This window comes from Egretta garzetta, unplaced genomic scaffold (assembly GCF_000687185.1).
Source record: "Egretta garzetta isolate BGI_Z169 unplaced genomic scaffold, ASM68718v1 scaffold354, whole genome shotgun sequence".
Classification (NCBI taxonomy): Eukaryota; Metazoa; Chordata; class Aves; order Pelecaniformes; family Ardeidae; genus Egretta; species Egretta garzetta.
This window is the reverse complement of record NW_009259593.1, coordinates 4,130,925-4,153,258: the sequence shown is the minus strand read 5'-3', so window position 1 is coordinate 4,153,258 and position 22,334 is coordinate 4,130,925. Positions and strand designations below refer to the sequence as shown.

General features: G+C 36.7%; 1 protein-coding gene across 4 annotated transcripts in view; it reads right to left on the bottom strand.

The window, feature by feature from the left end:
• Positions 1 to 1,742: 1,742 nt before the first annotated feature.
• TDRD3 (tudor domain containing 3) overlaps positions 1,743 to 22,334 on the bottom strand; it is a 75,228-nt gene continuing 54,636 nt past the window's right edge. Inside the window, exons 10-12 of one of the 4 annotated variants that reach the window (XM_035893584.1) lie at positions 10,696 to 10,832; positions 2,897 to 5,182; positions 1,743 to 2,125 (exon numbers count right to left, since the gene is read on the bottom strand). In XM_035893584.1, coding sequence (XP_035749477.1) covers positions 10,713 to 10,832 — 120 coding nt within the window. In that variant the 3' untranslated portion in view covers positions 1,743 to 2,125; positions 2,897 to 5,182; positions 10,696 to 10,712. Of the gene's footprint in view, positions 2,126 to 2,895; positions 5,183 to 10,695; positions 10,833 to 22,334 lie in introns of those variants that run through there. The other 3 variants (XM_035893582.1, XM_035893585.1, XM_035893583.1) reach the window with 3 other exon arrangements.

The following is a 22,334-nucleotide window of genomic DNA, read 5'->3' as shown; positions in this document are numbered from 1 at the left end:
AATTCTATTATTTCTGCAGCTACAGTACACTGAAACTTAGCTATAGCTCCTACTCCGGATTCGTATCAGCATGACATATCTGAACTTTACCATGTACAATGCTAAATCTTGAGTTTTGAAACACATTTTAATCCAACCAACTGGAGTAAAACACACACATGTAGTACCTGGCCAACCATAATATCTGCTATATGGATCATTTGATCATAATATACCCAAAGAGCGTGATATGGCAAGAGCAATGAAATGCGAGATCATCTGTATTAACCCATCAATTAATTATCAAATTTTTACATTAAAAAAATTTCAATTTTGAAAAAAGCTATTTTATGCATTCAAGTAGCATGCAGAACACTGACTTTGTACATGCTACTCTAGTTTCCCAGTTTCATTTGTGGCGTGTCAAAATGATAGAGCATCCCTTATTTATTCTGCTTTTTACTTTTATTATTATTGTAAACAAAACAAGTTCCTTTGCTAAATAGCTTCAGAAGAATAATCAGCACAAAACAGATGGTTAATTGAGACTTAAATCTGTGCAGAGTCATGTAAGACTACAGCAGTTTTAGCAGAGGCACAGCCATTTACCTAATGGCTAACAAAATATACTTTGGGGTTAAGACTGTTTTAACTGTAAAACAAATATAAAATATTATTTATGTTCTTTAACCTTTGCAGTTTAGAAATATATGGTATAAAACCACAGCAAAGCATTCAAGATCCCATGGCAACCTAAACTGTCTAATAGTGACACGAATATCTTCTGCGCAATATTCACCTATGCATCCAAGATAGAAATAGTCAAGTTGCATGAAATATTACAAGCACTATGACTGCAAACATTTTCCTTAGAGGCAGCTGCAGAATTTTTTTTCAGACCATCTGTGGTGCTCTGTTGCTATTACACACCTAATAATTTGCTTTCCCACAGTTCCTATTTATTTGAACACATGTAAGATTTATTTTTAATATATACTAGATTCTGGTTTCATTCATATCACCACAATTTCTAGAATACAATTACGGCCATCAACAGGCCACGTGTTTATATGGAAACTGACTTTTTAGGGTCTCTCAACCTTGTGGGGAAATTAAGTATTGATGTAATTTCTCTCTTTACCTTTTGATTTATTTGAAATCATTCTCAAAACCCCAAAACAAAATTGTAAAGCCAGAACAGGCCAATATAAGTTATTGACATGAATATTGGGGCGGGGGGAGGGGGGAAACAAAAAAGAAAAAAAAAAAAAGACAGTAATTGTGAGTCTTTACCATTGCTTGCAAGGATACCTCTAATACATAGTTTTTCATATGCATATCATGCTATGAGAAGGTCAGTGTCTACATGTTTGGAGTACCTTCCCTAGTTTAGCTGCTGCTCTCCTGCAATAAGTTGCTCTAAAACATTTCAGAAAGAAAAGAAAAAACCATGAGAATGCCTCAAGAGTTATATAGCAAGCAGAAAGCTAAACTGAGCTAGATAAATTGTGCAATTAGCCATTCTTGAGGCTTATGTAGTCCTCAAGAAAATGATAAGATTTCACTGGAGTGGGATCAAGTCACATGATGAAAGGACAATCAAACTGGAATTCTCCTTTGAGAAAACATCTATAGGCAATCATTCCAAACAATATGTTCCTGTGTATGCACAAAAGCACTGGAGATTTTTCTGTATGAAGAAAATGCTAGCAACCACAATGCTAGAAAGGGACTGTTAACCCTACACTGCCAGATTCTTTCAGCTGCCTGGCTAACATGAGACCAACCTTCATTAGCTAGTTTGGCTATTTGGGAGTTCTCTTGTAAATGTCTATTCAGATTTACCTCATGCTAAAACTTTATGTTCCATTAAGCTTTTACTCATCCTGTGTCTAATGCCAAAAGCACCCCATGGACAAGATTTGTCCTTCCTGTGATATCAACTTTTCGCCACCCAATGGAAATGTGTTGTTAACATTGCCTTGGAAAGCCATATTCCCAACAAGTTTCATCTGCATAAGGCTCAAGTTATTACAGAGAGATTCTGCAGCAACAATTCCAGCAATGTTTCTTGGAAGAGCGACCTTGACAAGTGATCCTCAAAATGCTCTGTACAGTTGTTGCCAAAGTCATAATAAGAAAGTACCTGTTAGTGACAAAAGAAAAAGCTGTTTTAATATGTATATAAAATTTATATGAATAACTATCAGAAGATGTTAGTCGAAGGCAGAATTTTAAACGAAAACATGACAACTTCAGTCAGATTTTGTTACAAAACTCTGAAAACATGTAAGATAAAACCAGAACATTTCCACTCTTTGTTTCAAAATTGTGTTATATCTCAACAATATAAAGGGGAAAAAAATAAAATTTTATTCAATGAGAGTACTACCAACTTGGGACATAACTTTTAGAATAATTTAAATCAGAAATTCTAACTTTTTTTTTTTCTTTTTTTTACTTTCATTTATTTAAAAATGTTACATACAAGTCCATGGCAAGGAAAACTTCTCATTAGAACTGCATTCCAAAAATTCAAGACAGAAATTCTCATAAGCTATATGTATAGCCCAAGTAAAGGAAGGCCATGGACCAGGGACCTACTGGTTCACAGTTCAAGAGGCACAGGCTGCCTCATATCCAGCTTGCAAAGGGCAAAGTATATTTGTGTCTGAGAAACAGCTAGTCAAGAACACTCCAAAATAGAGTCAGAAATCAAGCTAGTAAATAAATAGAGTGGATGATCAGGGTCCAGTGCTCCTTGTCAGCCTTTTTTGTTTAACTACACAGATAAACATAAAAGCTAAATAAATTAATGTTCTTGTGTATGTAAACTTTACTACATTAAAACTAGCAAATTATTATATTTGTGGTTTTGATGGATTGTGCAAATCAAGAAAATAATTTATATACATACCTAGTTTACCATCATGTTTTTTCCAGATATAGGAATCAGTAAGCATGAATATATGAATCCTTGCTTTTCAGAACAGGTTGACACAAATAGTTTTTATCTACGCAAATCACTGGCTCTTCAGATCCTAAACAATCAGAGCTTTCAAAATAAGTTATTTCAAGTGAAACTGAAACAGAAAAGAATCATAAAACACAGAAAGACAACATGTCTTTTCAAGGACACTCTCCAGCTGTTCACTTACTCTGGTTTTCCGGTTCCTCAGCACCAGCGAAAAGACCAGGATGTGGTCTTTACTGTTTTACAGACAAAAACAACACTCTCAAATGTATTTCATTTGCCTACAGACAGCTGCATATACATGTAGTAATTTCAGAATGCCACAATCACTACAGAGGAATGCTGCATTGTATTTCTACAGTCTTCAAATTTTTGTAAGCAGGCTTTATTTTTTACAGTTCACTAAACCAGACTGCAGTTTTCTGAATTTTATGATTTAGTTCACAGCAAGAATGAAAGCTCATAAGAACATAAAAGTTAATTTCATTTCAGAAATTGCTTTGGTACACTGATTGTAGGGTGCTCATTTAATGCACAGTCTATTTGTAAAGAAAAATCAAAACTGCTTTTTCAAAAGATGTTATGGCTGCATCACTTTATGAAGCTGAATATGCTGTCAGTGGTCTTAGTGATAATTCTGGAAGTAAAGCATCCAACATCCAATATATTAGATCTACAATTTATTTATTTGCTGGTACAATTTAGCAGAACTGACCAGAATAATTCATAGTATTTGGAAAGTGGTTTCTAACTTAAATCTAACAAACTTCATAAAATTTTTTATGTGTCAGTTGATGGGAGAAAAACTTCAACATTGTACAGCTTATCATGTTTTAAGCTTCCAAATTTCTTTAGAATTATTAGTGAGTTGCATTATAACTCTCAAGAAGCTGCTTAGGACCCATTAAAGCAGCAGAACATTTGGTTCCTTACTATTCTGCAAATATTTATGTGCTTGGTAAGATCTGACTGCATTCGGACAGTAATCCACGTTACATACTGCAAATACATTCAATTACATCATCAATATAAAACTTCTTTTCATCCAAATAAACCAGGTTCTATCCAAACAGAGTTTTGTATGAGCACTCAGAGAAATTCAATAGAATTAATTGTACAACTTACACCACCAATAGATATCTCAGGTAAAGTTCTGCCTTTACAGAACTACCTCAGAAGATATGTGCTATTTCAATCTTAATTAAATGATCAGAATAAAGCTGAGAAGGGATTTGTATGGTACGTAGAACTTGAGTGCTTCTCGGTTAAAGAAATAGTGAAATTTCAACTATTCATCATAGTCATGTAAGATTCAAAGATACAGCTTAGAATGAAAAGTAGTTTGACATAAGATTTTTCAAGCATCAATGACTGAAAAAATTCTAATAATATGAAGCAATAAAAGCAGAGTTTAAAGCTACAAGAAAGGTAGAACTTACTATTCAACAGCTGCACATGTGTGCATGTATACACATATTTACGTTTGAAATACTCATATGCATCTTTTGGTACTTTTTGTTTAAACTACTTTCCTGTACCTTCTAGAAATGTTTCTATTTCTGTAATATAAATATTCATAAAAAGAAAATATTTACCTAGAATTATTTAGAAAATGACTATTGAAACTCATGGGTTTTTTTTCTCCCCTTTGACCTTTTAGTCACAGATCATGAAAAACATAATAGGCAAATTTGTAATTTGGCCTTCAGCAACTTTGGAAAATAAAAACAGAAAACACAGTCAAAACCTATTCAGAATTTCACTGTACAATAATTAGCTGAAAATTTTTAATGTTTCATTAATGCTAGCCTAAAATCTAAATTAAAGGCCCAATCTTGTATGCTTTTGAGAAAATATAAGTTTTACTTTACTAGAAACAATATCAGAACCAAAATCAATTCAAAATGAATAAAAATCATGATACATTACCATTATGTTAACTAACAATGGAGGCTCAGTAAAAAGAATACAAGGCAAAGAATAGAATAGTGCACTGTGGTTTTATTGATGGCAGCAATGACAATTTGCCTCTTTCATATGTAAAAAGTATTCAGCTTCATATAACTAAGAACTCTTAAAAAGGTCTCTTGTGGTGTCAGGTCCAAATTCCTTCTGCTCACACGAGCTTTCTTTGTTCCATCCTGTTGCTTGGAAAAAGCCAGAATTTCTTCTAGAAGTCTTAAGCAAGTTGGAGCTGCCAGTGAATTTCCTCCCACCCCAAGAAGGTTTCTAAATGAAAAAAATAAAATACAGTAGGATAAGTTTTCTGCTCTTTGTGTAACATATGCTTTACCATTATTTCACTTTCTTCCTCCAAAAGAATGGATATCTGCTTTTCAGTACTTACAGAGATATAAGTCTTTAAAAGAATAAATCAGAAGGTTGCAGTTCAGTGCAATAAATATGATTGGTATAATACAAGGAAAGAATGCTTTCTGGCAATGACTTCTCACAAAAATGCAGTTTCTCCATTGGTAAGGACTTCAGATTTTATAGCAAGTGTGACAAGGTGTAGATTAATTCTGTCATGGAGCAAAAGAAGACCCAAGAAACAGATAATGACCAGGCACTCATAGGTTCACACACTTAACGTTCTTTCAAGCTCGTCCAAAAAGCTATGATCCTTCAAAACACTAATTTCTGATTACTTGTTCCCTTTCTTTTTCATACTATCATGACATTCTATATAGGAAGTGTAAGCTCAGAATGTATTTTTATTATTGATAGATTCTAATTTATATATCTTGATTCTTTAGGGGGAATATCTTATTTTACAGACCTGTTAAAGCTAGTATTTGACTCATACCCTAAACATCCTAGAGTGGGTTCAAGGGCTCTCAATGCAGTGATCTGATAAAATTCTGAGTTAGTGTTTTCCACCTCATAGTGCTGGGAATTAATAAACTATCATTTCTAGGTCAAATACAACCACAGTGTGGTACTGACTACCCCATACTTCTGTTACTTCACCATAACATGACTACTCTATCGCTCTCTCTTCATAATAAACACCAAGTCAAGTCTTTCTGCAAGCCTGCAGCAATTGTTCCTAATACCCAAAGCGTAGAACAGTGTGGCAAGAAGCTCTTCAGAAGGGTAGAATCATAGAATGGTTTAGGTTGGAAGGGACCTCTAAAGGTCATCCAGTCCAGCCCCCCTGCGATGAGTAGGGATATTTTCAACTACATCAGGTTGCTCAGAGCCCTGTCCAACCTGACCTTGAATGTTTCCAGGGACATGGCATCTACCACTGCTCTGGGCAACCTGTGCCAGGGTTTCACCACCCTCAGTGTAAAAAAATTCTTCCTTAGATCTAGTCTGAATCTACCTTCTTTTAGTTTAAAATCATTACCCCGTGTTCTATTGCTACGGGCCCTACTAACAAGTCTGTCCCCATCTTTCTTATATGCCCCCTTTAAACACCGAAAAGCTGCAATAGGTCCCTCCGGAGCCTTCTCTTCTCCAAGCTAAACAACCCCATGAATCTGAATTCCACTTTTAAAAAACTACTCAGGTTTTTAAAAACTTAAGCCTCCTCAGACTTAAGACCCCATTACATTGTAGACATAGATTATGAATTCATGTTTGTCAATACTAATTCTAGACTCGCAAGGGCAACTTCAACACCTAAATGAGTATGCTAAAAACTAATCGAGGAAGCAGTATAGCTTCATATCTGCATTGTTGTACCAGTGCTAGTAAGTCCTCCTTGTCAAGTGATGTAACATTAGACAGGTAGGTCTAAGAGCTTTTGGGTGTGAGGTTATATGTCTACTGTATGGACCTAACGTTTCATCTTCAAGATGTCCCTATCATACTCAATACAAATATGGCCAGCAAGCTTTACTTCTAGAATTGTCTAAGTTGCCTTTGAAAACAGAGCACCTGCACATTTTAAATGTTAAATACTACCATATTAAAATTCCACAGAATTTACCTATTTATAATGTAAAATAATCATCAACGAGGGCTCTCCATCTCTTTTCAGGAAAAAGAAATGTTACTTTACATAATACAGAAGTACTGCCTCGCAGAGAGTAAAGGTGTCATTAATCAATGACCTGGTGAAGAAGTAAAACAACCTTCAGTGGAAAGCTGTGGTAAAATTATGTCTCGTTGGATCCCTTAAAACCTCCCCTGATAAATCTTGTCTTCATCTAACAGGTTACCAAAAACTTGAAATAAGACCAATACGCCATGCTCTCAACAGCTCCAAGGAATAAAAAGGAGGGAAAACCATATAGAAATCTACTCCTAGGAACTGACATTCAATATTCCTGAACTTTTACAAGTCAATACATTAAAACTACACTGTTGTACAAGTATGGGTAAGCTGAAAGCAATTTATACAAGGACTACATTTGATTTTCTGCCTACATTTAAAATCAGAGAAGAACTGAATATATCCACCACTTCTTTTTTGGAAAAAATAGATTTTCATTACTGGCTTCTCTGTAATTCCACTGTCTTCAACCAGTACCTCATTAGGTCAAGTGTAATGCATTTCAAAATGCACCTTAAGTACGTAAGTATTCTTATCCTCAAAAAGACTGGCAATAGAGTTTCCTTAAACTGAGGAATAATTTCCAGTTTTGACACTATTCAGAGACGGCTGCAAATGCCACACTCTTGAAGAGAAAGGAACAAGATGTTCAGTTTTCCAAATATTCGCTAGAACATAGTGGCAGAGATAAAAAAATCCGTATTACAATTCTAGACAAAACAAGAATTGTTTTAACTCTAACTAATACAGGAGCTAACTATGCTTAAGTAGCACCATCCAATCTCTATATAGAAGACATCTCTTGCCTCTATTTTCTTTTTCTGCCTGAGTGATCCTAGTGTTTCGTATCTTGACAATTTCTTTTTGGCATTAACATCCAACAGCCGTTACATTCTTTTATGTTGAAATGTAGTTGAGCTTAATACTGGAAATTTTTCAAATACAAACCTAAATCTAATAAATCAACTAATTAAAATAGCTAGATTTAGCAAGTAACTTTAATATAAAATACACAAATATTCTAACTGACTACATTTTAGCCATTGAGAGAGAGTTTCCACTTAATTAAGGTTCAAGACAATTCAGTTACGGCAGCCAATGAAGATAGCATTGAATGTTTTGATCTGTAGGGGATGAACCTTCCTATCGGGCCATAAGTTTTATTTTCTCATAATGTATTGCTGTTTACAGTGATGACTATTTAAGGTATGTATAACTCCTACAATATTTGCTATTTGTATCATAGAAGATAAAGTGCATAATATTGCAACAGAGTTAGACTTACAAAAGTACCCAAAATTTACCAGGTTTAAGCTGCCACTGACTGTACAATTGCACTGGGTTAGTAAGTTCAGTTTTGGATGATGAATTGGCACTATCTATCTAACTTAAACAGATGTTGAAGTAAAGAGTCCTGGGCCAAAACAGAACATGGGAAATACCTCATTTCATCAACCGAGGAAGAGAGTTTTAAATTATGATGGAGAAAAAGAAGGATGTATCTGGAAGTACTGTCAATAAAAGATGTACTTTTTAAAGCAAATCAAGTAGTTCCTGAAAAATTATATTCAGCTTTGTGACACATTTTCTAAAATATATATTATTTCCCCCCCCCGGATGAAAAAAGTCCATTGTTACTTGTTGACTTTTAGGTTTATTTAACTGACACTTATTTACCACCTGAATCTAGCCATGTTATTTAGAGATGTCTAACAGAAAACAATAGTATTTGAACTGGGGCAGGGAAAGGGCTGTAACTGTTTATTTCTTATGGTAGGTAGGTTTTGATAGAGAGTCTGCTCTCCATTTAAATCAGGATCCTGTTATAATCTTCAAAGCAAGGTGTAAGAACACCTGCAAGTAACAACCACCTGTGCCTCAGAAAGGTTGTTGCTTACTTGCGAAGAATTCATTCACTCTTGTTGAGATACAGGAGTTACTATCACTCTCTCTGGATGTCTGTCTTCCCTCCTCTCCCAGCTGACCAGAGCCAAATACAGTTTTCCAGATCCATACTGTAAAATTAGAGAACTACCAAAAATATTATCTAAAGACACAACCCCCCCTCCCCAGTTTTGATTGCTGTCGACACTGACCACATTTAATTTGGCTGATCACACTGATACTCCTCTGAGCCAGCTGAGCTGGTTTAGAACTTATTTCTGCATAAATTATCTCATGACATGTTTATTGATAGAGATTGATACACTTACTTAAAATAGAAAATCAAATTATATGGGCAAAAGTAGAATAATTATCACCTTGGAAAAAGTCAGGAATAAATTTTGCTCTTATATTGCCATTACTCCCCCAAATGAAAAAGGTGTTTTAGCATATGATCAAAAAACTAAAATCAGATGTTATTGCATGTCGGAAGTATCAAAAGCTGCAGAGATCAGCAGCACCTATTAAGCCAACTGAAGGTGGAGGACTGGAGCAAGGAAAGGAACTAAAGAGAGCTCAGTAAAAATAAACTGGCTAGTAGGGAAAAAAAATCAGATTCAAGACAAAGGCACATTATATACATACATCAAATAGCATGTGACTTTACAAAGCTTTCTTTATTCAGGATATACTTTTAATCAACGTTTGAAAATTAAGGATTTAGAAGATCCACATGTAGAATGACAGCAGTACAGCATACTTGACTTGTTTAGTAAAAGAATTGTAACTTTTATCTGTCTGGCCTTTTTAGACTTCTGAAGGTACATATCAGGTACATATTCTGAGGATGATATACAATCCCTTATTTTCTGCTAATTAATAAAGCATAGGTGCAAGTATATCCTCAAGATTCAGAGTATGATAAATATTCTTAGGCCTTGTACTTCCCCATTCAATGGTGAGCTCACACATTTTAGATTTTACTAAACTGCAAATTCTCCTTGTCATGCTAAGCAAAACAACAGAAAGAATATTTATGCATATAAATGGCTCATAAAATGTAGAATATGGGACCGTGGACAGAGACAGAGTATTTTTTTTAGCCACTTATTTCAGAGAAGAAACTGGTCCAATGTATGTGAATGAGAGAAACTTGCTGTTGCTCTCAGGTGAAAATGTATCAAGTAAAAGCTTGCTCAAATGATGCAAGTTCTTACATAAAGCAAAGTTAAGAAGCTATTTGTTAAAGTGTTTTTATTGCCTTCCCTCTTCCCACAGGTATATTAAGTCTCTCCCTACAGCCACAAAATCCAGAGAAAGAGAGTTATCCAACTCCTATCATAAATATACCAATACCCCTAAAAAAATTTAGAATATGCGAAACATATCTTCCATGGAGGTGATCGCAAGAAGTAGCTTCTAAACTAAAAAGACACAACCATAAAACTTTCCCTTAAATGATAAGACACTGATTTAATATCAGTAATTCTCTGTAGGTGTAGCAATCACTGTTCTATACTTGCTCCTGATAAATAGACTACCACTATTAAACAAAGTAGGTCACGCATATGCTATTGCTTAATACTTTTTTTTTTTTAAACGAGAAACAAGGTTTTTCTAGGATTTTAAGTTCTGTTTGCTTGTAAAATGATCATTACAAGAATTTACTTTCTCAAAATATTCATCATCTGCAACCCAATGCTGAGGGTTCTTATACAATCAACTACTAGCAAAGTTGAAGAAAGTTCTCTCAGGAACTTCACAAAGACTGAAGAACACCAAAGTACAGAACAATCCAGATCTACTTTTCTTGAAATCTAAGCCCATAAATAAAATGTCAATATCATATATTTACCTTTTATTCCTTATTAATCAGTTTCTAGCTCTTGGGGGTTGATAAAATTGTTGAGTAGGTCGCGTGGACCGTCTTGGTTGACCATCACCTCCTCTGCGGAATTCTAGAGTTTGCTCATATGTTTCTTCCTCCTCCTCCTGCAGGTAAATAGCATTGTTTTAAATGGAAGAGTAGTTAAATGCATTACACATCAGTAGGTATATGCATGCATGCATACATACATACACACAACACATACAAACACATACATGTACAAATGAATTCATGCACACATAGCAACTTCAGCTTCTGTGCTGATGACCACTTCATAAAATAAGTGAGATTACAGGAGTGGGTTATTCAAACCTAGGAAAGCTAACAAAACCAAGATGGAGAATCTCAGAACTCAATCCCCAGGACAGCAGCAGCAGTTATTAAGTATTTGCAGAAAAAAAGCCCATATATTAAAGCAAAATTATTTTCCAAGAGTCATACAGGCAACAAACTCAAGAAGCAAGATAACCTTGGTAACCTGCCAGAGCAAGAGAAATATCAGCTTTTGGGAGTTTAGATATGTGTGTGGAATATAATAAAGAATTAGGAAATGGAAATGAAAGGAACGGCATCTGGCAATATGCATACTAGAAACACAGATCTGAAACACTAGATAAAAATCTGTGATGCAGTAATAATGAAAAAACCTACAAGTATAGCGGACAGAAATTTAGGTATGAATTTGCTATGTGCAGCAATACTAAATATAACCTCTGAATAAAGAGAGGAGAGTTAATTACATATTTACAATATTGCATTCCTAGGCATCTCAATACCAGAAAGATATTGACAAATTACATGGAACCCAGAGAAAAACAAACAAAATAAATTATCAAGAGACTGGAGAATGATTTACAAAGGAAGATTAAAATAGCTATATATTTACTTTCGTCAAGAAATACTGAAAGGAAAAACATTTATCTGATGGAATACTTGAAGGTGGTATATATTAAATAGCGAGGAATTTTAAAAGCATTAGAGTTGATAACAAAAAGAAGTAGTAGAAAAATTATAGGCTGAAAAAAATAAAAATATTTCTGCACATGAGTATGATTGTCAAATGGTGTCTCAGGGAAACTTATAATTTCAGGGGTTTTATATCCTAACACTACTCTGTAGCAGACACCAGGTCTAAAGGGAACATGCTGTAAGAAATCCACTTTTGGGAAAAAGTACTGAGCATGTAACTCTTAATTCCCTTTCATTCACAACACAGGAACATAAGGGAATGCAAACCAAGAACACTGAATGATTCATTAAAAGTTCATCAACAATTCCAACACACAGGAACTGTCTTAATGTGCAGCATGCATATAACAGTGAGAAAGCAAGTCACAGCAGTAAAATATTTCAGTATAAGAGATGGAAAATCTACAGCCTAAGTTTGTTTCGGTTGTGAAAAGTCAGATCTTACTCAAGGGACGTCTCTTCCTGAATAAGCCTGAATATCAATAAACATGGATTTTTAAAATAACAATTACTGGTAACTACGTTCCTTATGGTAAAGCTCTCCTATTTACAGGGCATGTCTGTGGTCATAGCTGTGTTTCCAGAACAACAGATTCAGCCCTGCTACAGAGAGTCTGTAATAACTGTAGAAGAAAACAGATTTTCAACACAACTGCATACAGCATAATTGATAGCTTTTAGTTTCACTGTATCCAAAAGCTAAGAACCATGAAATTCTACCATAAAACTTACTCCTTTCAGTGTACCTCTTTTACTGCTTGCAGCATTATCGATTCCCTCATATAAAGAGGTTCAGAGACACTGATTATCCAAAAGAAAGACTAGAAAAGCAGATGTCTAACCAAAAAAATCCAGTTTGCAATACTGATAACCCTAGTACGAATTCTCAGTTTAGTATATGAAGTCATCTCCCAGCACTGACAACGCAAGCTGTACTAGCATCAAAATGTTAAAAGGTAAGTTAGATGCCTGAAATGGTTGGTATACTCCGAGAAACCTGAATAGCTGAAAATAGTCCCATATTATTTGCTAAGAGAGTAAACAAAGACATAATTTCAAGTTTTCTTGAAATTCTTTGCCAAAGCTTCAGTCTAACATAAAAGAGGTCACTCTTCAAGAATAAACTGGTGAATTTTCATGTGCTCGGTATTTGGATTTCTCCAAAACTGGAAAACTAAGTGGCATATATGTATCACTGAAAATCTAGCAATGCATACTGGTGTTTTCAAGAGACTGTAGAGAATTAGACATGAATCTTTTTTTCTCTGAAATCTTGGTAGTTTTTGTTCAAAAAGAACAGAAATCAAATAGTTTAGTGCACCACATCTCACCTGCAATAGCCAACCTCTTTAGGAGGAGAAGTATATCAGAGTAAATTTCTAGAGTAGCAAGTCTTCATAAAATCTCAAAGTTAATGTTGTTGAACTTTTGAATTCAGTAAAATCAAATTACAACTAGAATTTGCCTTACACGCTTCTATTTTGGTGTAGTTGTCGTTACACACAGAATGAAAAGCTTCAGATGCATGCATTCCAATTCAAGTACTATTACAATCAGCAAAAATGAAACGTGAAATTGCATTCACTTTCTTGAGGCTCTGAATGAAATGAAAGCGAGCAACACAGCAAATGATAAGAACAAATGAGCAACAAAACACCTTTCAACTGTTCCCTCGTTCTTTATGCACAGCAGCTCCCCACAGTTACTGATTGTCTTGTTGAAGTCTGCCATCTTCACATCAGATGACATATTATCATTTGTCTCCTGGGTCTTACCTATCCACATTTGATCCTAATTGGATCTAACATTCTCCAAAATAACAATTTGCAAAGCCATATCTTTATTAAGCATTGTTTCTTGTTTTGCAAGTAATTGCATTTCTTTTCTTCCATAATTTCTTGATCACTGACCCTGCTGATCTTTCATCCTTTTTCTATTGCCATTTTATTTCCATCTTAAGGATTTTTTTCTGGGTTTATCTTTATCTCAATTTACTTTAAAATCTCTCCACCACCCCATGCTTAAAACTGCCATCCCTCTTCTGGAACAGCATCCACCCTTTATAGGCAAAACTTAGTATGTCTAATGTTCACTTCCTTGGTTTTTTTCTGTTCTTCAGCCTAAAAACTTCAGCTGTCTACATTTCTTCCATTATAACTCTGAAGTCAATTAGTCACACATCTTGCCGCCAACACTATTTTTCCAATCTTTCTTGCTGCTTGCTTTCAATTTATCAGTTGCTTGTGACTTATTCTGAATTATTCCATTTCCTACTTCTTTATCCATGTAAGATCTAGATTACATTTTGTAAAGCAAAGGTGGCCACAAATCTCTCTCAGGGCATTTTCATTCTCTTCTATTACCAGCTGAGGTTTCATATTAGCACACTATTCCAAAAACTTATGTATTTTATTATCTCCATCCTTCAGCTTATTATTCTTTATTTATCTAATATTCCAGGGTCCAGGAGTGAGATCTCTAGTACTTGCACAATGCCTACCTAGGGCTATGTACCCTGAGATCAAATGATACCACTACGAACAACTGCAAAAGATAGCAAGAACTGGCAGATCCATAGGAAAAAGCAGGGAAAGGTTTACAGTGCAATGAAATGCACAAAGAAACCAGTGACAGGTTAGAATGACATGAGGGGGTGGAAGATGTCAGCATTCTTCAGATATTTCAAACAAGATGAAGAAGAGGAAGCATAAGTCATTGGGAATTTCAGCTTCTGTTCAAAGTTTTGCCTGTTACTTTTGATATTTTTGTTCCATCTCGTGAGACAGACAAGAACTAAACAAGTGTAAAATGGGAAAGCACACTCAGTGCTTTTATTTTGGACCCATTTATTCTGAAGAGCTTGTACCATCACCATACTTTACCAGCTAAGCTTACTGAATCAGCAAGTAATGTCAGTCCAGCCAAGTGACTACCAGCATGCTTTTACATAAAAAATTCAATGGATTTCATAGCTGCAGAATGAAGTTATAAATCCAGTGTTTAAAATACTTTAACAACCACTTTACTCTTACAATTAACAATATTAGAGCAAATTTATATTTCATTTAAAAGCTTTCTCATTGAATTTCAATTGCAAGACTTCTTCCAGTGCATTCAAAAGAACCGTTTAGAAACATTTCTTTTAAATACAGTCCTCAAAGTGAATACTTACTGTATAACTTCCGAGAACAATGAATAGGTGAATGACAGTAAAGAGCAGGAGAGAAATTATGCATTACACAAAAGCTTCGCTGAATGTTCTGCTCACATGTATTTAGGATGCAGCTGCAAGTCACAGCTGAGCAGCTCCCAACAGTTTGCTACCTACAAACTAGTTACCTCTGTCTGTTCCTGCTTACGAACCGAAAATTCCACTCTATTCACTGGGCCTAATGCTAAGGCTTTTCAATTATAGCTCTCCATGGGCTATTAAGGGATGAGCACCAGAGCCTGTGCAAGGAGGCATGAAGGAGCAGTGTGGGGCCAGGAACCACGGGACAAAGAAGAGACAGAAGGCAAAGAAAGCAGAAGACATTCTCCATTTCAGCAATGTCACACCACTGCTTCAGTTTAAGCTGTAGTTTTAACTTCACCCGCACACTCAGTGCATGGAAAACTTGCTGGACTCAGTACAAAGAAAGATTGCCTTCCTTGCAATACAAACTTTTCTTTCATGTGCATTTCAACTCCCATTTCCCAGACCAGATTTAATGCCTCTTTGCAGTGCCTGCTATACTGGCAACAGCTGTCTCCTGCTGTTAACACACGCAGTGGTCTCGTTTTGCTGGTTAAATTCCTTTCTTACAACTTGCTTCTTTTGCCTAATCATCTGGTGTTGATCTCCTTAAGTACTTCAATCTTTGATTTTTGCAGTTTCCACTTACCCATGCTTATATCAATCAAAAATAGATTGTAGGATTTTCCTATGTAGACATATGAAAAAAAGAAACCAAACAGAAAACCCAACCACACTACAGCCATATTGAAAAATTCACAACTTTCCTAGAAAAAACTAAACTTAAGCATTTAAATTGCAATATGTTATATATCCTATATTTATAAGGGAAAAGATCATTGGGTACAGTGTCTACAGTATTCCCTTCAACTTTTACTTTATCTGAATACTTAAATGGATTCTTAGAACTCTCTAACAACTAACACAGGATTTTGTGAAAAAATAGTTTTTGTCATTTAATAAAAGCACAAGTTAAGTTATACGATCTTAGAGAGGCTTTAGGGCATGATTTCAAAAATTACTATCAAATGAGGTGTGAAAATTCTAAGTAAAAAAGAAATTACCACTAATGAGATTTTTCAGGGACCTTAACCAAGTACTGACTTGGTGACAAGAGTATTTTTGAAGTGTCTACCACAGAATAAGTCAACTTATTTGCTCTTGATCAATTTTCTTTGCACATTATTCTTATTACTTAAAATACCAGTTCCTCTCACAGAGTAATCTTTGTGAGCCTGCAGATGCTCAGAAACTTTTTTCACAGTACACAACACATCTACACGACTCTGGGCCTATGGCCATACAAATTTCTGAGTTAAATCATGAGTGAGAAGGACAAGTGGGATTCAAAGTTATACTGGTAGACCTGCATGGAACTGACCCCTCACTGCTGTCACATAATTGATATGAACTCTTAGCCCTAAAGTGCCTTTAAAGGAGTCAGCGTAGCATTAAATTTTTAGAAAAAAAATACACTTTTTAATATGCTCAAACATATCATGTAAGACATTGCAGTAACGTACCACTGATGACTAAAAGTACACATAACTAATGGTAAGGATATGGACATGTTTAAATCAAGTCCTGAAACTTTGAACTGCAACAACACAATTATTGTCTGTTGCCATTCTATAGGCAGCCAGAATAATTCCCACCCCTTTATAGAATGTTTTAACCTACTATACTAGTGCCATCTTTCTCTCTTCTACTGTTTCTCAAAGTGTATGAGATTCTGATATACTGTATGAGTAAAACACTACATTCACCTTTCAAGCTCTGTACAAAGGCTTTTATGCAACAGGGAACTTCAGTTAATGGTTTCCCTAATGCAGGAGTAGACAAATTCAAAAGTTACTATCAATTCATTAAAACTTGCTGTAATGTCATTAAAAAAAACCCAACCAAAACATACACAAACCATTTGTTTCCATTACTTAAACCTAGAAAAAGGAATTGATCCTTATGAGGTTATGTCTTTGTCCCCACTCAATACACATGGGCCACAAGTACGTATGTTCCTAACTATGGTATGTAAAACCAGGTGGCACAGAGCTACACCATAACATCTGTTGCTTTTTTGTTTTCAAAATCAAAATTTCAAGATGACCCTTCCCTGAGCAGTCTTTTCTTTAGCATCAGAAATAAATTAATGTTAATAAATCTTTTCTGTTCACTTTCACTAACCAAACATCAGAAGTCAAATAGTTTAACATTTTCTTGGCCAGTTTTTGTAAAATTCTACAACACATTCTCCAGGGTCAGCAATTTATCAACTAAAGCCTTGTTACACATGAATTTAAGATACTAAATTTATAATAAATGATTCAGCAATCCTGAAAGAATTGTATATACATTATTAACACTTTTAGTTAAGATATCTCATTTTTCCTCTGCTGAAAATGCAAGTTGCGACAAAGGCAGCAGAGCTTCAAACACAATTAATTCTTAAATGATTCTGTTAAGACAATATGCATCTTGAACTCTGAGTGAAGCAATAAACATTAGATACAAAGTGACAGAAAATTTATAGATTCTTCAGAAAAAAAAAGAAATGGAAAATAGATGCATGGTCAAGGAAAGGAATTACATACTTAAATCTGAGAGCCCTGAAAGCAACACAACAGTTAACTTAGAATCAGACTTTTTTTGTACTTCATTGCTTTTCTTCAATGCTGAAAACAAAGCACTCATTTGTTTTCTAAATAGACTCCGTTCCAATTACATTTCCATAAAACAAGGATAATGGAAACCCGGGGCATGATTATCCCACAGACATTTTGCTAGCTTATCTGTTCCCCTTAAGGATATTGCACAGGTTATTCATACTTGCAGTCATTCTCTGTGGCACATATTAAAATAAATGTGCAACTCTTCTTGTGAGGTTTGTGCTTGAAACAAACATATGTTCCTGCAAGTTGTTACTATGTTCTCAATACAGAAAAAAGTAATAAATTTTAAAAGCTCCTTAGGAATACGTATTTAAGCCATTCACACCATCTCCCTTTATTAGCAAAAGCTTCTTCACACTGAGTAGTACCAATATCAAACTATAAACATTCAAAGGTTTATTTTCAATAATTTCTAAAAGAAAAGTAGATACACTGAAGTCAGGTCTGCTGTATAAATAACCCACAACCAGAAGACACGTCATGTTTTCTCAATTCATCAAGAAGAAAGCCACAAACTGGAAGTGGAAATGTTTTCAACAAAGCACATAAATTTAACAACATGAACAGTAACCACATTACTCCTGATGTGTCATAAGGAGGAATGTTACTATAAGGAGTAATTGTGCCAGTTTTTGGAAAAGAGCAGCAAATCAAGGGTCCACTTCCACCCCTCCTACCCAATACAACCTTCCCTCTCCCCAACTTTTTGTTTTCTTTTTGAATAAAGTATTCATCCAGTTTTTCAGAACACCAAGTTGAATGAAGACCTCTGGACAGGTCTAGTTTATGCTGGTCATACAGACACAGTCCTAAACAAACAGGGAAAAAGAATACTTGCATAGACTGGGAATTCAGTTTCTTATTTCAGCATTCAGTTCCTTTGCACTAAGTGCACTTGTAAGCAAAACCATACACTTCCATATGAGGGAAAAAAGTATTTCCTGTATTGCTGGACTTATCTTAGTATGCAATCAGAAAATTCTGCCAACAAAAACTTCAGAAAGAACACACTAAGTGATACAGTGAGAAGTTATCTAGTGCTTTGCTGTTTGGGCATGAAACCTTTATCGAAACCTAGACAGGGAAGCAGTGAGTTTTGGTGACGTTTTAGGTGAAACAGAGTGCTGCGTGCACACACTCACCAATGACAAAATAGAAAATAGAAATCCCCAACATCAAATACACACATGTATATCCAGTAAACAAAGGCCTATGTGATTTTACTTGTGAACAACTGTACAAAAAAAATTTAGAAAGTAGAACATGGCAAAAGGTATTTAAGTAAATATACAGGACAATTTTAAACAAATACATTCCAACTTCTAATTAAGAAAAAAAAGAAACCCCAAACAAACCTGAAACTGCTTACAGGTGGTGCAGGGACACAGCTATTTTAGGAAGTCTTAAAAGTGAAACTGCCCATGAAGCAACTCAGAATAGCCCCATGAAAAAGAAGGTATCTTAACTTGAAAGTCAGGACCTCTACATTACACAGATGCTGTATGCTTACATTTTAAAATATGCTGAATTGCACCTATTTTTTTAATTATTAACCACTACTTTAAAAATATAAATAGACCACGTCATCCAGCAAGTTCTACAACAGGATCAAAAAATTATGATGGGCAAAATACGCCTATAAACATTAGGAACCTTTTAAACTGCTACAGGATTGAACAGTTGTCAGCCAGTTCCAGTTAGTGTTCCCCAGGGCTCAGTATTGGCCCAGCTCTATTTCATATCTTTATGAATTATCTGGACAAGGGGATCAAGTGCACCCTCACTAAGTTTGCAGACAACATCAAGCTGGGCAGGAGTGTGGATCTGTTTGAGGGGAGGAAGGCTCTGCAGAGGGACCTGGACAGGCTGGATTGATGGGCCAAGGTCAATTGTATGAGGTTCAACAAGGCCAAGTGCTGGGTCCTGCACCTGCATCACAACAACCCCATGCAGCGCTACAGGCTTGGGGAAGAGTGGCTGGAAAGCTGCCTTGCAGAAAAGGACCTGGGGGTACTGGTCAACAGCTGACTGAATATGAGCCAGCAGTGTGCACAGGTGGCCAAGGCCAATAACATCCTGGCTTATATCACAAATAGTGTGGCCAGCAGGACCAGGGAAGTAATCGTCCCCCTGTACTTGGCACTGATGAGGCCACACCTCAAATACTGTGTTCAGTTTTGGGCTCTCAGAAAGAGATTGAGGTGCTTGAGTATGTCCAAAGAAGGGCAACAAAGCTGGTGAAGAGTCTACAGACAAGTCTTATGAGGATGTATTGGGGTTTTGTGGCAAGGTTTTGATAGCAAGGCGGGGCTACTGGGGTGGCTTCTGTGAGAAGCTGCTAGAAGCTTTCCACATGTCCGACAGAGCCAACACCAGACAGCTCCAAGGCAGACCTGTTGCTAGCCAAGGCCAAACCAATCAGGAACAGTGGTAGCGCCTCTGTGATGTGAACATATCGAAGAATGGGAAAAAACCCACTGCAGAAAAGCCGTCAGAGAGAGAGAAGTGAGAGGACATGAGAGAAAACCCTGCAGACACCAAGGTCAGTGCAGAAGGACGGGGAGGAGGTACTCCAGGCACCGGAGCAGAGATTTCCCTGCAGCCCCTGGAGAAGACCATAGTGAGGCAGGCTGTCCCCCCGCAGCCCATAGAGGTCCACGGTGGAGCAGATATCCACCTGCAGTCTGGGGAGGACCCCACGCTGGAACAGGTGAATGCCTAAAGGAGGCTGTGACCCCATGGGAAGCCCACACTGAAGCAGGCTCCTGGGAGGACTTGTGAACTCGTGTGGACAGGAGCCAACGTAGAAGCAGGCTTGCTGGCAGAACTGGTGACCTTGCGGGGGACCCACGCTGGAGCAGTCTGCTCCTGAAGGACTATACCCCATGGAAAGGATAGACCCACGCTGGAGAAGTTTGTGAAGAACTGCAGCCTGTGGGAAGGACTCACACTGGAGAAGTTCCTGGAGGACTGTCTCCCGTGAGAGGGATCCCATGCTGGAGCAGGGGAAGAGTTTGAGGAGCCCTCCTCCTGAGGAGGAAGGAGTGACAGAAACAACATGTGATGAACTGACCCCAACCCCCATTCCCTGTTCCCCTGCACCACTTGTGGGGGAGGAGGTAGAGAAAATTGTGAGTGAAGTTAAGTCCAGGAAGAAGGGAGGGACGGAGGGAAGTTGTTTTAAGATTCAGGGGGTTTTTATTCTCTCCTTCTCTTATTTGACTGCTAATAAATTAAACTGATTCCACCAAGTCCGTTTTGCCCATGATGATTACTAGCGAATGATCTCTCCCTGTCCTTATCTTGACTCACGAGCCTTCTGATATATTTTTCTCTTCCCTGTCTTGTTGAAGAGGGGAGTGATAGAGCTGCTTTGGTGGGCACGTGGCATCCAGCCAGGGTCAACCCATCACAGAGGAGCAGCTGAGGGAACGGGGGTTATTAAGTCTGAAGAAAAGGAGGCTCAGGGGACACCTTATTGCTCCTCTCCTGAACTACCTGAAAAGAGTGTGTAAGTGAGGCAGGTCTCTCCTCCCAAGTAACAAGCAATAGGACAAGAGGAAATGGCCTCAAGTTGTGCCAGAAGAGGTTTAGATTGGACGTTAGGAAAAATTTCTCCATCAAAAGGGCAGTCAAGCATTGGAATAGGCTTCCCAGGGAAGTGGTTGAGTCCCCATCCCTGCAGATATTTAAAAGACGTGTAGATGTGGTGCTCTAGGGACATGGTTTAGTGGTGGACTTGGCAGTGTTAGGTTTGTGGTTGGACTCTATGATCTTAAAAGTCTTTTCCAACCTAAAGAATTCTGTGATTCAAAATCTCTAAAATCTCTTCAACAAATTTTTATGTCTACACATAATTAGTCAGTAAGTTAGGAACAAATTAAAAAAAAAAAAAAAAAAAACCAAAACCAAACTTCTCCATATATAAGAAAAGCAAAAGCACTACCTAATATATCCCCCCCCACCAATTTACTCACATTCGCAGCACTTCCCTTTCCTTCTTGATATGGAGAGAAGTCCTTTTCCAGGTCAAAAGATCAACCTTTGTTGAGTAGCTCCCTCCTTTAACTGGACTGGAACTTGTGGGAGAGACAACTCTCTCACTGGGGACTCAACTTCTCTCCTCTCCCTGGACAGCAGTGATGAAACTCTATGACTTATGATGCAATTTCCAACGGCTGGGCCTCGCAACACCCAGCAGTGGATTGCTGACATAACCTAACGGGTGTCAGACATCAAAAGGAGGCCGATTACATGCACAGGGAAAAGAACCAAGACTTGGAAAGGTCCAAGAAGGAAAAGCGAGCAACAAGAGAAGACCCAAGAAGTCTGCATCCAATATCTTGTAAAATTTTACTTCCAGTCCTAGCATGCAAGAATCATCACTGTCCTAGAATGAAAAGGTACACTGAGGAAGCTCCATCACAAAAGAAACAAAGGTTACTGCAATAGTTAAACACCACTATTTTAATAATCTCCTGGAAAGGTCCAAGAAGGAAAAGCGAGCAACAAGAGAAGACCCAAGAAGTCTGCATCCAATATCTTGTAAAATTTTACTTCCAGTCCTAGCATGCAAGAATCATCACTGTCCTAGAATGAAAAGGTACACTGAGGAAGCTCCATCACAAAAGAAACAAAGGTTACTGCAATAGTTAAACACCACTATTTTAATAATCTCCTACATAACATTCAACCCACAGTGGAAATCTATATAAGCAAATATAATGTAGGGA